Raw genomic sequence first — 17,432 nt, 5'->3', positions numbered from 1 at the left:
TTCATTGAAATAAGCTAATTCACCAGAGACCAAAGTCTGAAGCTTCCTGGCACCTATCAACTTATCAGGTAAACATATTGATCCATGAGGGAGTCCGTTATGTAGATGAATGTTTTACGTTCTGCGCTCTCAACCTTATGCAAATCCCATTAATTCAATATTGACTGATTATCTTAGAGAACTCAGATAGAAATAACCTATTGCCTCTTTCAAACTGAATTGAAGTAGGCACATTTCCAGTAAGTTTGACATGACTGATCGATTGTGAACTGTCAGCTCTAAAGTTATCTAAAACTGATGCTAATTTCAGGTTTGCAGGCAACACTGATTAATGCAGAAAAATTGACGTGATTTATGTTTTACAACTGTTTGTCAGTCATCATAGACTACTTTAGCACATCTGCTGGAAGTGAATACTTTGCAGGAAAACTGTAAAAAGCCTGGAAGAAGATTACTGACATCATCACTTTTGGAGTGTAGGTGGTTTTGGTTCTGGAGGAATTAGGGTAAAGTAGAAGGAGTTTTGCTAAAAAAAATCTTTAATTGAATTTGGAGCTGGTCTGAAAATGGAATTCATTTATATATTGCTTAAAGGTAATTGAAATATTTTACCACATAGTAAATGTTTCTTCTGGACAGAGCTTAGCTTTTGGCTCTATATATCATGAGCTGGCCGAAGTTAGATGTGCAAACATTCCTTTTGAAATAAAAACACATTTAGAATACATTTTGGTGAGAAAAAAAATCAAACTCAGTATCATGAACAGCAGTCAGACAGGAGAGATCACTTTAATACCAAGATTACTAGTTAAAACAGACTTTCTTTTATGTTGCCTTTCCCTCCCCTTTCCACCTGTTTATCATTTTGATATATTTACTTGGGTGGCCTTTACTTCAGATGGTATAAGGTGGTTTATTGCAGTAACGCCAGTCTATGGAGTAAATGGAGCAAAATTACTGTTTGTTAGAAGATAATTATAGGAATCAAGTAAGTTGTTGAAAAGTGTAATAGATTGCTTCCTTTCTGCAGCAATGTTTTTAAATTGAATTAAGGTCCTGGTGTAAAAGTCTCCAGTGGCAATGTGTTCCTATAGTTGTAGTAGGTTTTTATCTTATAGCTACAAGTGGCATCCAATCAGTCTTTTTAAGAAAGAGGGATGGTTTGGGACATCCATGCACCCTCATTCTCTCAGCTGAAGAGCAAGGTTGTGGTTGACCTAGGAATATAAGGAGAAAAACATCATAAACAGTGTATAAAATAATAAATAGAAACAGTAGTGGACCATATCTTTGTCTGTTCATCCATTCAATAAGAACATTGCTGAATTTCAAAATCAACTCCATTGGCTCACATTACCCCCATATCCTCTCATTCCTTTAATGGCTAAACATCTCAGACATCAATACATTCATGGATTGAGCATTCATAAACCCTCTGGGATGAAGAATTCTAAAGATGCATAACTTGTTGACTGAAGAAATGTCTTCTCATCTCACTCCTATGTGGTCCATTGCTTATTTCCAGCCTATGACCCCTGGTTCTGGTCATTGGATACAAACCTTCAGCATCCATTTTGTCAAATCCTGTTAAGAATTCCATACTTCTCAACATGATCTGCTCTTTTTTTCTGAACGTTTGAGAATTGACCGATGTTATGTAATTTATTTTCATGGAGAATTGACCGAGTGTATCATTGTTCTATCTTCTCTAAGGCAAATACATTGTTCCCTAAGTATGGACACCAGGTATTTCTGTCTCAGTACTTCAGGTATGGTCTCATAAAAGCTCTACATAATTCCTTGTTGTTGTACTCCAAATCCTTGCACTAAAGGCTAACATATGATTTGGCTTCCTAGTTGTCTGCTGCACCTATACGACGAAAGTGAAGACTGCAGATGCTTGAGATCAGAGTTGAGAGTGTGGTGCTGGATTCCTGATGAAGGGCTTTTGCCTGAAACATCGATTCTCCTGCTCCTTGGATGCTGCCTGACCTGCTGTGCTTTTCCAACACCACACGCTCGACTGCTGCACCTATATGTTGCCTTCCTGCGATTTTGGTACACTGATCTGCAAATTCCTCGTATTTATTACATTCACTTATTAAAAGATATTTTGCTTTCTCACCAAAGTGTTCAATTTCACATTTCTTCAAACTAGATAGCATTTACCACATTTATGCCGAATCATTGAATCTGTCTAAATCCCATTGCTGTCATTTTGTTTTCTGCTCACTGCATACTTCCCCCTCCCCCAAACTTTGTCACATCAGAAAGCCTGGTTATTTTCTTTATCTAAGCTGTTGATATAAACTGGAAATGGGTGAGGCCTAAACACTTATTCCTTGTGGCACTCCTCAAGTTGCAAAACACCATTGTGAAAATGACCCAGTTATTCCAACAGCCCATTTTCTGCATGTGAGCAAATCCTCAATGTATCTTAATGTTGTATCCTCACTACCATAAAACTTAAGCTCATTTTCAAAATTCTTGCATGGCACCTAACTAAATATCTCTTCTGAAAATTCACATGTAAACATTAACTTCCTCTCTCTTATCTCCTTCTGGTTACACTGCAAATAGATTTGTGAAACACAAATACCTTTGCACAAAACTGAAATATTGAGAGTCTCTTTCAATTTAATCATGTCAATCATAAATGTCACTATTTTCCTTACCTGCTTTGTCTGGGACATGCAAGGCACCTCTGGACTGCCAATGCTAACTAGATAAGCTGTGACCTTTTGAAGATGGTGGCAGTGCCAGGAATCCCAGGACACAGTGGTGACTACTCCTGGCTATGGTGATTGGGAGAAATGGAGAAGCAGACAACCACAGGGGCATGGCACATTGTTAATAAGCTGAGTCTGGGAGGATAATGTGAGAACACCCCCACCCTCCACTCCAAAACCAGCCTCATGGAGACAAGCCATTCATGAGCCTCATCAAAAATGACACTTAGCTGATTTTCTATTACAATTCGGCCCATTAACTTTTCCTAAAATGTGCTTGAAATTATTTATTTAGAGATGTACAGCATAGAAACAGACCCTTTGGTCCAACCCCTCCATGTCGAACAGATATCCCAACCCAATCCAGTCTCACCTGCCAGCACCTGGCCCATATCCCTCCAAACCCTTTCTATTCATATATGCATCCAAATGCCTTTTAAATGTTGCAATTGTACCAGCCTCCACCACTTCCTCTGGCAGCTCATTCCATACCCGTACCACCCTCTGTGTGAAAATGTTGCCCCGTAGGTCTCTTTTATATCTTTTCCCTCTCACCCTAAACCTCTGTCCTCTTGTTCTGGATTCCACAACCCCAGGGAAAAGATTTTGTCTATTTACCCTATCCATGCCCCTCATGATTTTGTAAACCTCTATAAGGTCACCCCTCAGCCTCCAACAGTCCAGGGAAAACAGCCCCAGCCTGTTCAGCCTCTCCCTATAGCTCAAATCCTTCAACCCTGGCAACATCCTTGTAAATCTTTTCTGAACCCTTTCAAGTTTCACAACATCTTTCCAATAGGAAGGAGACCAGAATTGCACACAATATTCCAACAGTGGCCTAACCGATGTCCTGTACAGCCACAACATGACCTCCCAACTCTTGTACTCAACTCTGACTAATAAAAGAAAGCATACCAAATGCTTTCTTCACTATCCTATCTACCTGCGACTCCACTTTCAAGGAGCTATGAACCTATGTTCAGCAACACTCCCTGTGACCTTACTATTAAGTGTATAAGTCCTGCTAAGATTTGCTTTCCCAAAATGCAGCACCTCGCATTCATCTGAATTAAACTCCATCTGCCACTTTTCTGCCCATCGGATCAAGATCCCGTTGTAATCTGAGGTAACCTTCTTCGCTGTCCACCACACCTCCAATTTTGGTGTCATCTGCAAACTTACTAACCATACCTTTTATGTTTGCATCCAAATCATTTACCTAAATGACAAAAAGTAGAGGACCCAGCATCGATCCTTGTGGCACTCCACTGGTCATAGGCCTCTTGTCTGAAAAACAACCCTCTACCACCACCTTCTGTCTTCTACCTTTGCACCAGTTCTGTATCCAAATGGCTAGTTCTCCCTGTGTTCCATGGGATCTAACCTTGATAACCGGTCTCCCATGGGGAACCTTGTCGAACCTACCATCTACCATTATTTACATGTGCATTGGAATTGAAGGAAGGAACAAAAGAAAATGAGAAATGTACCTGTATTTGGGGAATTAACTCCCGATTGCATTACAGTCCAGCTGCCAAGATGGCCGAAGAAGTGATATCATCTTGAGGTTGATGGTTCTGTTGTACAGTTGTTCGGTAGGAGGAAGGCTTACAGCAGTGCCCTTTGGCTGAGCCAGAGCAGCTTCAAGAAAGAAACCGTCCAAATATATTTCACTGTAAAATCTGTTAATTCACATGGTAGATGTCTTTTGCCATTTCTATTTTTTATAGATGCATCAAATAGTGCTTCCAGATACTCTCATTAGGTTTGCTTTCTTCTTTTTTAGTATATCTTTAAAGGAGGAGCTTATTGTGATAAAGATCTTTACATTGGATCTTCATTCGGTTAAATTCAGAGCATTTCTCTGAATCATTATTAGCAAATTAAACACACCTCTCTCTATTTCCTCTCCTTCAAGTGAAGAATTTTTGAACAGGCATTTCATATCACTCAGATAACTTTAGTTCAATAATTTTGGCTTTCATTGACAAAAAAAATTTAACATTGCATATTTTAATCTCTGTTTTGGAAATAATTTATCCCATATTTCTTTCTTGAACTCCAACTCTATTTGGTTAATAGTTATGCGACTGTCATTAAGTTTTGGTATACCTCTACAATTATGTTATTTTGTTTATGGACATTGTGTTCATCAAAGCCTGTTAATACTTAGTCAGAGACATAGCATGAGAAAAAAAAAACACAAGAACATAAGAAATAAAAGCTGCAGTAGATCACTGGGCACCTGAGCATGTTTCAACATTTAATACCGACATGACTTATCTTCTGTTTTAATTGAATGCTTACTATTTATGTTGGTTTCTTGACAGACCAAAAAAAAATGACTATTGCAGCCTTGAATATACCCTGATGTGAAGGTGCCAGTGTTGGACTGGAGTGGACAGGGTTAAAAATCACGCAATACCAGGTTGTAGTCCAACAGGTTTATTTGGAAGTATTAGCTTTCAGAGCACTGCTCCTTTTTCAGGTAGCTAGTCGAGTAGGATCATAGGACAGAGAATTTATAGCAAAAGATCATAGTGTCAGAAACTGATGCAATAGATTGCTGTTAAGTCTTTCATCTTTTAGAATGGGTTGCAAGTTTCACTTTATTAATATGTAAATCCCAGAACTTTCTTTCAAGTCACATTCCCAAGATAACTTAAGATTTTTTCAGAAAAGGTGTCATCTCAGCTCAGACAATGCATTAAAGGTGTGATATTAGTGTCTGCATGTATTCCAAATCTGAGTCAGACTGGTTCTATTTCCAAAGTAGGAATTTATAAAATTAATAACAATCCAGGTTTGTTCAATATATTGCATCAGTCGTATGACACTACGATCTTTTACTTTCAATTCTGTGTCCTCTGATCCTATCCCACGAGCCAACTGATAAAGGAGCAGCACTCTGAAAGCTTACATTTCCAAATAAACCTGTTGGATTATAACCTAGTGTTGCGTGATTTTTAACTTTGAATATACCCAAAACTAGATTGCCCACTATATTCTGCAATTGGAATTCTATTGTTTTGCAACACTTTGAGAGAGGAAATGTTGTCTCATTATAGATTCAAAATGATCATTCCCTTTTCCTGGGTCTGCTCTCATGTTCTAAATTCTATACCGAGAGGAAAGACCCTTTCATTGTCTACCCTGTAAGCCCTTCAGATCATTGTACAACACAATAAAGTGCTTCTCATTCTTTTAAACTCTGAAGAGTTTAGAAATAATTTACTCAGCTTTTCATCACAGGCCAATTTGTTCTATCCAGGAATCAACCCTAGCAAGCCTTCACTATACCTTCTTCAATGCAGATAAATTATTTCTTGTTTCCAAAAGCAAAATTGCAAACAGCACTCAGGTGTGGTCTTATGAAAGTGCTATGCAATTGCAGCATAACTTCCTTTTTCTTGGAGTGCAATCCATTTGTAGTAAAGGCCAACATGACATTTTCCTTTTTAATTGTTTACTGTACCTGCATGCTAACTTTCACATCTCTTCTTCACAGCATAGACTCACCAGCTCATTGGTTGCATTTGGTGAATTGTCTCTGAGAGAGGCTGGCCATGAGTTTCAGGCAACAACAAGCTTAATAATCCAGCAGTTACCATCAAACCGCCCATTAACATGAAGGCCAATATTTTACTGTAGGTAACTGGAAGGAAAAAGACAGCACTAGAATTAATGTGAAGATTCAGTATGAAAGCAATCTACTGTGCATGCTGAAAATCTGAAATAAAACTGAAAATGCTGGAAATACACAATAGATTAGGTAACATCTGTGGAGCAAGCAGCAGAGTTGATCTTTTGTGTAAATGAGTTTCATCAGAAGCCTCAGGTTTGTGCATTCTCAATGTGAATCTTAATCTTTGCAGGAGTGGAGTGGCAAATCAATGGTGAATGACACACATTGGAAGATTCAGGACAATAACAATAATAATAATATAATACAATTCAGCACATGAATAGGCCCTTCAGTCCACCAAGCCTGTGCCAATTAGTAATCCTTATTTAGACCCATTAAGGATGCCCATACATGGTTTCTATCTCTCTGTTTGCCTCCAGTTCATGTATCTATCATGATATGCCTTAAATGTTGCTAATGTGCCTGCTTCCACCACCTCCACTAGCTGTGCATTCCAGGCACCCACCACACTCAGTGTGAACTCTCTGCACTTCTCCCCTAATCTTGCCCCCTCTCAACTTGAACCTATGCGCTCTTGTAGTTGACCTTTCCACCCTGGGAAAAAACCTCTGACTATCCACTCTATCTATACCTGAGGTCATCCCTCAGCCTCCATCTTTACAATGAAAACCATCCGAGTTTATGCAACCTCTCCTCATAACTAAAACCCTCCAGACCAGGCAACATTCTGGTAAACTTTCTCTGCACCCTCTTCAAAGCATCTACATCCTTCTGGTAGTGTGACAACCAGAACTGCACGCGAGCATAAGTTTTATACAGCTGTAACATAACTTATCAACTTTTATATTTGATGCCCCGGCCAATGAAGACAAATGTGCTGTATGCCTTCTTGACCACCTTATCTATCTGTTTTGCTACTTTCAGGGATGTGTGGACCTGTATGCCCAGAACCCTCTGTATATCAATGCTCCTAATGGTTTTGCCATTTATTGTGCAATTCACATCTGAATTTGATCTTTTAAAATGCATCACCTCAAATTTTTCCAGGTAAAACATATAATCAATGAAGTTTTAATGCAGGGGCAACAATTCATTTTGAAATATTTGTATAAAAGCAGAAATTCTACACAAAAATATGCTTACATGTAATTTTTCTATTTGCTGAAGTCTTTTATGAATTATGTTATCATCCCTGATGAGACCATCAACTTTATGTTATAGTAAGATGATTTTTATTTGAAGTAGACAAGGTTTAGGATCCCAGGTACTTATTAAGAGGATAAAGCCACACGATTCCATGATTTTGAACAAGTAAGAAAATGTTACCGTACAAAATTAGAACAGTAAATCAATTTAAAACATATAAACAACTTATAATTTAACATTTAGAATTAACAATAACGGTAAAAGCTAAATACTCCACAGAGGATATTAAAAAGCAAATGTAGTAAAAATACAAATTCCATGGATTTCTCAGCAACCACCTCCCAGCCTGACAGTTGTGACACTGCAAGTAATTAAATCTCATTAAAAAATGTGTCTTATTTACAAGGGATTCTAATGCTTCCTTCTCAAAGATCTAGCCTTGAAATTCCCTCCAAATGTATTTCATCACCATCTATCTCGTGACTACTCATGTTCTGGTAGTTCAATCTTGCACCCCAACCCCATGCCTCCATTCCCCAAAATTTCATTTCACTGAACTCCTGAAGCTGTACACTGGCATCTACTCACAAGCACAATTCCAACTTTTTTGTGGTCAGTTGTCTTCACTATGCTGACACAATTCCTGGAGTTTCTCAAGGCTCAATATTTCTCAGCTGCATCAAGTGAATAATTATTGTGGGTTTCCTTGACTCACACTTCCAGCTGCACTGAGCTATCAATGACATCAGGGGACTTGACACTGCTGAGAATCTACAAACAGCAGCACTTGCTGCATGAAGCTACTCCTTCGCTTCTATGCTACAATTGACTTCTCTTCCAGAATGCATACAGATAAATTGAAAGAAGATAACATTCTTATGCTCTAATTGTCTCCAAGACATTTTGTGCTCTGAGCGAATATGTTTTACAGCATTTTACTAAATCAGTCTAGCCCACACACCACACTGATTCCCTCCCTCCAAACTAACAATCCACCAATGGTCTTTTTCCTAGTCTTCTACTACTGGCTTTGTCAGTTAAACAGATAATCTGGCAATCTACCATGCAAGCAAACAATTGCTCAATGGCGACTAAGGACAGGCAATAAATGCTGGGCCAGCCAACAACGCTCACATAAAGACATAGAGTCATAGAGATGTATAGCACAGAAACAGACTCTTTGGTCCAACTCGTCCAGGCCAACCAAATATCCTAACTTAATCTAGTCCCATTTGCCAGCAGTTGGCCTGTATCCCTCTAACCCCTTCCTATTCAAATCCCCATCCAAATGCCTTTTAAACGTTGTAATTGTACCAAATTCCACCACTTCCTCTGGCAGCTCATTTCAAACACACACCACCCTCTGCATGAAAAAGTTGCCCCTTAAATCTCTTTTGAATTTTTGCCCCCGACCCTAAACTTATGCCCTCTAGTTTTAGACTCCCTCACCCCAGGGAAAAGACCTTGCCTATTTATCCTATCCATGCCCCTCATGAGTTTATAAACCTCAATAAGGTCATCCTTCAGCCTCCGATGCTCCGGGGGAAACAAAACCCCATTCAGCCTTTCCCCATAGCTCAGACCCTCCAACCCTGGCATCATCTTTGTAAATCTTTTCTGAACCCTTTCAAGTTTCACAACATCTTTCCGATAGGATGGAGATATCCAATGAATGGATTTTTGAAAATGAATTAGGAGAGGCAAAGGCCTAGTGATATTACTGCTGGACTAATATTTCAGTGAGTCAAGGTTAGAGGACAGCTGGTCAAGCAGCATCCGAGGAGCAGGAAATTCGACGTTTCAGGATTGATAAAGGGATTTTGCCCAAAACATCAATTTTCCTGTTCCTCGGACGCTGCCTGACTGACTGTGCTTTTCCAGCACCACTCTTAGCTTGAGCCTAATCTCCAGCATCGGCAGTACTCACTTTTGCCTATTATTTCAGAGACCTAGGAAATGTTCTGGGAACCAGGTTCGTATTGTGTTACAGCAGATGGTGGAATTTGAATTCAATTTTTAAAAATCTGGAATTAAGAGTGGTTATGAAACTATTGTCAACTGTCAGATAGACACATCTGGATCACTAATTTTCTTTTGGGAAGGAAACTGCCATCTGACCCGATGTGACTCCAGACCCACACAATGCAGCTGCCTTTTAACTACTGTCTGGGCAGTTAGGGATGGACAACAAATGCTGGTCTAGCCAGCAACCTCTACATCCTGAGAATGAATTTAAAAAGGGGAAATAGATCAGTCAGCCTCTTGAAACTGCTCTACTGTTTAATAAGATCATAGCTGATCTGTTTACTCCACATTGGTGGGCGGCACGGTGGCACAGTGGTTAGCACTGCTGCCTCACAGCGCCAGAGAGCCGGTTCAATTCCCGCCTCAGGCGACTGACTGTGTGGAGTTTGCACGTTCTCCCCGTGTCTGCATGGGTTTCCTCCGGGTGCTCCGGTTTCCTCCCACACTCCAAAGATGTGCAGGTCAGGTGAATTGGCCATGCTAAATTGCCCGTAGTGTTAGGTAAGGGGTAGATGTAGATGTAGGGGTATGGGTGGGTTACGCTTCGGCGGGGCGGTGTGGACTTGTTGGGCCGAAGGGCCTGTTTCCACACTGTAAGTAATCTAATCTAATCTAATTCTAGCCTACTCTGACAACCACTTGCTTATCGCAAATCTATCTATCTCTGCCTTAGAAATATTCAAGGATTCTTCTTCCACTACCTTTTGAGGAGGTGATTTCCAAAGACTCACAAATCCCAGAGAGAAAAGAGAATCTCCTAATCCTTGTCTTAAATGAGTAAACTTTTAATTCGAGGCCCCTCATGATCCCATATGTTTCAGTCCCAAGTTGCCTCTTACTCTGCTAAACTCCACCAGATACAAAGTTAGCCTGTCCAGCCTTTACTCGTAAGTCAAACCATTCATTCCAGTTATCAGTCTAATAAACTGATGAGGATTTTACTGGCTAGGCCAGCATTTATTGCCCATCCCTAAATGCCCAGAAGGCAGTTAAGAGTCAACCACATTGCCGTCGGTCTTGAATGACATGTAGGCCAGACCAGGCGTTTCCTTCCCTAAAGAACATTATGTTCACTAATGTCCTTTAGAGAAGGAAAGCATCATCCTTACATTAACTGCCCTCTGGAATGGGCAATAAATGCTGGCTTATCCAGCAATGCCCTAATCTCATGAATTAAAAAGAAAGATTTACCTTCTCTAAAGAATAGTTTATTACACACAATATCTAGGTGTGGTGTTACCAATACCCTGCATAAATGAAGCATAATCTCCCTACATTTGTATTCAATTCCTTTTGCAATAAGTTGCAGAATTCAATTAATTTCCTAATTACTTACTGCACCTGCATACTAACCAGTTATGATTTATGCACTGGGACAGTTGTATTCTTCTGTATCTCAGAGCTCTGTAATCTATCACTATAGAGATTGTATGTTTTAAAGTCTTTCTGCCAAATGGCAATTTTGCATTTTCCCACTTTATACTCCATTTACCAGATCTTCATTCACTCACTTAATGTAACCATTGTCATTTGTAGCATCCTTATGCCCTCTTCAGAACTTTATTTCCTATCTACCTTTGTGTCATCAACAAATTTAGCAATCATATTTTCAGTCTCTTCAACCAAACTGTAAAAGGTGGAGGGTCAAAAAATATGATGAAGAGCTTATGATTGAAATGTCAACTGCCCTGCTCCTTGGATGCAGCCTGAGCAGCTGTGCTTTTCCAGCACCACACGTTTTGACTGTGGTATCCAGCGTTTGTAGTTCTCACTTGCTTCCTGTAAACAGTTGAGGTCTCTGCTCAAACCTTTGTGAACAGCACTCATTCCAACTTGTCAGTCAGAAAATAAAACCTACTCTCTGTTTACTATAACTTAGCCACTCTTTGATCCATGGCAAAAATGTTACACCCTACATCATAAGCATTCATTTTCTGCAATAAACTTTGATGTGGCACCAAATCAAATGCCTTCTGGAAATTGAATCCTCCAGATTGCCTTCAATTTTACTAAGTGACCTGCTGTAACATCTTTAAAGCTTCCCGACAACATCCCAACAACAGATGTGAAGCCAACTGATCTGTAATTTGCTCCTGACTATCTCCATCCCTTTTTTTATGAAAAGTATTAAATTTGCTAATTTTCAATCATATGGAATCATCCTCGAATCTAAAGATTTTTGGAAAATTTAAACTAACTTGCTAATTGTCCCACTAACTATTTCTTTTAAGACCCTGGGATGAAGCTCATCAGGATCCAAGGGTCTATCAGTTACAGCTCTGTCAATTTTCTCAGTACCATTTCCCAGGTGATTGTAATTTTCTCGGCTTCGCTGTCCCTTCAATTTCCTGATTTACATCTATTTCTGGAATTTTACATGTATCTTCTATGAGGAGCTATTATTCAATTAGTAGGATGCCCATGTTTCCAATATTCCCAGATTTCCAGCATACCCAGTTCCCCGGTAAATATTAGAACATCATTCTGTCAGTATGTTTTTTTTCTACTTTTTCCATTTTTGAGGGAGGCATAAGGGTGAGAGGTCCAGTTTTCTCTTGTTGTAGCATTCTAGCAGTTTGATCACATGCACAATAAACATATTTCTTCTATGGTTGAATCTCTGATTTACTTTTACTTTGCTCCCAATGACTAGTGTGGAGCAAAAAGACCTGAGTGTAGTTATGTATAAGTCACTAAAGATGGCAGGGCAAGTAGAGAGAACAGTTACTAAAGCATATGGTATTCTAAGCTTCATTAATTTGGTGTATAGAGTCCAACAACGGGAAGTTATGCTGAAACTAGATAGGGTACTTCTTAGAGTTCGGCTGGATGCCAAGTTATTGGAAGGATGTGAATGCATTGCAGACAGTGCAGAAAAGATTTCTGAAACTGGTTCCAGAGATGAGAAACTTTGGGTATGAGAATAGCTTGAGAAATTGTGCTTGCTTTAAATGTTGTTAAATGTGAACTTATCCATTTTGGAAAGAACAAGGGAAAAAAAAGTATAGTATTTAAACAGTGACAGCTTGCAAAATATCATGGTATAGAAAGATCTAGATAATTTGTTATATGAATCATAAAAGGGTTTCATGCAAACAGCAAGATATTGTAACGGCAATACGAATGATGTAGTTTATTGCAAGAAGAGTAGAATGCAAGAGTCGGGATGTTTTTCTGCAGTAGTACGGGGCATTGGTGAGACCACATCTGGAGTACAGTTTGGCCTCCTTATATAAGTAAAGATACAATTGTGTTAAAAACAATTCATAGAGGGTTTACTTACCTGATACCTACATGGGAAGGATTATCTTACGAGACAAAGTTGAATAAGCTGGACCTGTTTCCATTGGAGTTTAGAAGAATGAGAGATGATCTTATTGAGACATTTACAATCCTAAAGGGATCTGCAGAGTAGATGATGAAAGAATGTTTTCTCTTCTTGGAGAGAGTAAAACAAGGGAACATAGATTAAATAAAGAATACCCCATTTAATAAGGAAGAAAGGAGGGGTTTTTTTCTCTTTGAGGGTTGTGCGTTTTTGGACCTGGAGAGGGATCATTGAATATTTTAAAAGTAAGGTTAGGTGGATTCTTGATTAGCAAGGGAGTCAATAGGTATTGGGGAGGGGGTGGATTAGTGGAATGTCAAGGTCAGACCACAAACAAAAAAGCTATCATCTTATTGAATGATGGAGCAGGCTCAAGGGACTAAATGCTCTACTCCTGCTCCTATTTCATATGCACATACACTCTTTGTGCAATCATGCTGTACACAGATTGGGGTGCTGCCATTCATACATTACAACAGTGACAACTCGTCTGAAATATTTCATTGGCTGTAAAGCACTTTGTGATGTCCGGAAGTTATTGAAGTCCCTATATAAATAAAAATTATTTTCCTACGGTTTACTAAATCGTTTTTGTGCTGCCACACTTGTCTGCATGCAGTCATTTAGCCTTCTTGAATAGTTATTTCCATTTGCTTCCTGCAGTGAACTAATTTTGATACCCTGATATGCATCTGCTCTTTTGTTTGTGTTCAGATACTGTTGCATTTCAGGCAACTCCATTATAAGAATATGTAAAGATAAACAAGAGTTGATTTGATGGATTTAGTTGCCTGAGGCACATAATATGCAGGAAAACCAGGTCAGTTGAATTGATTTAAGGGAACTCTGCAATTAGTGTTCTTTAGACTTATACCTTCCAAAGAAAACAGAATGTGTCCCTAATTTTAATGGCCGACTGTGAGGAATATTGAAGCATGAATAATTTTTGAAAGATTTTCTTTTCATCTACTTCAGCAATTTGAAATCGGAACTAAGCCTGATTAGCAAATGTGCTGTACCCTCACCAGAAGGCACAAGTCTTTTGTTATATGGGCTGAGTCAGATTGCTAAAGGATAAGGGAAGAGTTGAGGATTTCAGTCCTATACAATGATGTGCTGCAGGATTAAAATATCAGCTCACTGGAGATAGAAGCCCAAGATCAATTGTAAATGGCACGCTTTCCAGATATAGTTCAAAAAGAGGCACAGTTAACAACAATGTTAGAGCATCTGTACGGACTGAATCTCCCTCTCCCCACCATGCTAACTGGAATATAATATTTCCACAATGTCTGGGCTCCTCTGGTTCAATTAGAATTTTGACATTAAAAATTGCACATTTTGGCCAATGTTTAAATATTATTTAATTGATAGGTATTTAAGGTGTGATTTTTCCAGGTACCTGCAGGTAGCAAGAGTGGAATCTTAGCATATTCTGGCAAACTCTCATTTTTGTTGAGCTTCTTGAAGGGTTTCTCTCAACAAGCCCGACTGAGATTTCTCGTGTTACTGTTCCAGACACGCCACATTAACCAACTACCATGCAAACCCCTCCACCCATCATGCCCTCTCTCACAATGCTAGTCCAATTCTCCCACTCCCCCAGCTACTGCTTGGATATTCGGAATGGTATCCCTGGCACCAGCACTGTATTTGAAAAGCCATTGGATGCTTGACAAGTTTTGCCATTCTGGAGCAGCACTGCCACATAAATATTGCTGGATGCGATGGCAGACAAGGGGACATTAGCACCCTGCTTTGTGCACAGGGACCTCAAGGGTGTAGTGGATGGGTTGGTAAGAGGACTGTCCTCTTACCGCGGGACAGCCAGATTAGTCCGCCTATGCCAGCCTGCTCTGAGGTCACTTCCCAGGTCAGTATAATCACTGGGGCTCAGAGGTACAACCAGCAATGCCAGGCGAAGTTTAATCACCTTCTTCACTTTGCCAGAGCACGTGCCCCCCACCTTCTTTCCAATGCTCACACTCACCCTAACTCTGCCAGGGCACGCACCTCCTACTAACATTCTTGCACCACTCTCACTATCACGTGCAGCATCCTCCCTCAATAACTCTCATCCACCCCTCACCATCGACACCATTGCCCTCTGCACTGCCTATTCACTCACTCAGAACAGCTCACTTGATCAACTCTAAGAGCTGTGCCAGCCAATTTCATCCCATTCATTCCTTCCCCTGTTTTCTCTCCAGGAGGAGGCAGTCCACAATAAGGCCAAATGAGCCAGGGTGAGATTTGGGCTAGGAGAAAGTGAGGGCTGTCGCTATTGGAGATCAGAGTTGAAATGTGTGGTGCTGGAAAAGCACATCAGGTCAGGCAGCATCTGACCTGAGCAGGAGAGTCGATGCATAAGCCCTTCATCAGGAATGAGGAAGTGAAGGGGGCTGAGAGCTAAATAGGAGGGTGGGGTGGGGCTGGGGGGAAAGTAGTTTGGAAGGTGATAGGTGTTTGCAGTTGGGGGTGATATTGATAGGCCGGTGGGGAGGGTGGAGCAGATAGGTGGGAAGGAAGATGCACAGTTAGGACAGATCAAGAGGGCGGTGGGCTGCCTGATATTCAGCACTTTGGGGAGAAGCTCCGGCCAAGGATTGGTCCTGCGGCAATGCAGAGACATGCAACCAAGTAAGCATCAATGTTCATTATAGGGCAACTCATACACTAAACTGACTGTCAATGTATTTATTAATTTCAGTAGCTATGCTTTTTCCCTTTTGTATCAGTGGCATGTCCACATTGACGATTGTCAAGACAGCCATCCTGCAAACCCCCCATTCTTCGTCTCTCCATTATTTCTCAGGAGGAAAGCACAGATACCTCAGAGGAAACACCAACAACGCAGCCTCCTGTACCTGCCTCCAACTCAGATACTGACATCGCAGTGGGGCATGTTAGCTAGTTTAGATCAGGAGTAAGTGCTTGTGAGCAAATCACTTGTACATCTCTGCCTGGGCATGAGATAACCTCTGACTGATGGCTGCGCAGCTCCCTGACTGTGCTTCTGTGACTCCCGGGACTCCCAGTGTCATTGAACCCACAGGACTGACTGTGATCCACTCCCTAGACTGCTGAGATGGGGAGATAGGGTGCATGTGGTTACTGCCCTGGAGTCCACCCTGAAACATTGGTATTGGGTGTCCAAGTCAGTGGCCCAGAGCAGGAAGTGGTGAGCTGGTGTTGCTGGATACTGCTCTGATTTTCATGTCAAGAATTGTCAACATTTAGTTTTTGTTCATTCTATGGTACTACAGGAACATGTCAATGAAACGAGAATCAGTGTGACTGAGAGATTTTAAAGAGCTATAATCCCCACTCATGGGTGTTTTACTGCTCCTGGCGAGAATGTCATCTCAGCATTTGGGGCTTAGTTGGAAAATGCTATAAATTGCTTCCAATGTCGAGAAAGACTTGCTCAACCTCTCACATGATTCTCCCATAGCCCATGTTGTTCAAGGTGCAAAGAAATTCACCCCTTGGGTCATTACCATTGTACTTGGGAATCTTGCAGGCCTTTTTAATAAGCGTTGGTGGGGTAAAATTTCCTTGTCACCATTGTGATTTAATTACAATCTTGGTATAAATGAAAATGGAAAACTTTAATTGATAGGTATTATAAGGTGTGAAAACTAAGTGATGTTTAGATTCATCATAATTAATGTACCAGGTCTACTGAATCAGTGTAATTCTTCTTAGTTAAAGCCAGCCTCCGCCTTCAGAATATTGTCTTCTTTCCTCACATGGTAAACTGTTCATTAGTCACTGAAAAACTTTCCTTCCAAACTAACCTCCTACTTCAGATGCATTCTTCCCCTCATTGGCGTCCCATCTAACTTTCACTAAGTTCACTGAAGTACACTCCCTTTTAACCCCTTCCCATTCAACAGGGGCATTCCTCTCCTCTACCTTCCCCAAAAGTTGGAATATTGCATGCAATTCTGGTCTTTTTTCTATCAGAAAGATGTGGTCAAACTTGAAAGGGCTCAGAAAAGATTTACAAGGATGTTGCCAGGGTTGGAGCCTTTGAGCTACAGGGAGAGATTGAATAGAGTCATAGATCATAGAGATGTACAGCATGGAAACAGACCCTTCGGTCCAACCTGTCCAGGCCAACCAGATATCCCAACCCAATCTAGTCCCACTTGCCAGCACCCAGCCCATATCCCTCCAAACCCTTCCTATTCATATACCCATCCAAATGGGTTTTAAATGTTGCAATTGTACTAGCCACTTCCTCTGGCAACATATTCCACACACACACCACCCTCTGTGTGAAAATGTTGTCCCTTATGTCTCTTTTACAGCTTTCTCCTCTCACCCTAAATCTATGCCCTCTAGTTCTGGAATCCCCAAACCCAGGGGAAAGACTTTGTCTATTTGCCCTATCAATGCACCTCATGATTTTGTAAACCTCTAAAAGGTCACCCCTCAGCCTCCGACTCTCCAGGGAAAACAGCTCTAGTATAAAGAGGATTGATGAGGGCAGAGTGGTAGATGTGATCTATATGGACCTCAGTAAGGCGTTTGACAAGATTCCCCATTTCAG

The 17,432-nt window shown here is 40.5% G+C and overlaps 1 protein-coding gene across 1 annotated transcript in view; it reads right to left on the bottom strand.

The window, feature by feature from the left end:
* Nucleotides 1-838: 838 nt before the first annotated feature.
* Nucleotides 839-17,432, bottom strand: part of LOC140495792 (organic cation/carnitine transporter 2-like) — a 93,779-nt gene continuing 77,185 nt past the window's right edge. The window contains exons 11-13 of the mRNA XM_072594908.1: nucleotides 6,249-6,384; nucleotides 4,220-4,370; nucleotides 839-1,217 (exon numbers count right to left, since the gene is read on the bottom strand). Of these exons, the coding sequence (XP_072451009.1) occupies nucleotides 4,250-4,370; nucleotides 6,249-6,384 (257 nt within the window). The 3' untranslated portion in view covers nucleotides 839-1,217; nucleotides 4,220-4,249. The remainder of the gene's footprint in view (nucleotides 1,218-4,219; nucleotides 4,371-6,248; nucleotides 6,385-17,432) is intronic.

The sequence above is a fragment of the Chiloscyllium punctatum genome, chromosome 2, assembly GCF_047496795.1.
Source record: "Chiloscyllium punctatum isolate Juve2018m chromosome 2, sChiPun1.3, whole genome shotgun sequence".
NCBI lineage: Eukaryota > Metazoa > Chordata > Chondrichthyes > Orectolobiformes > Hemiscylliidae > Chiloscyllium > Chiloscyllium punctatum.
This window is presented reverse-complemented; position numbering and strand designations above follow the sequence as displayed.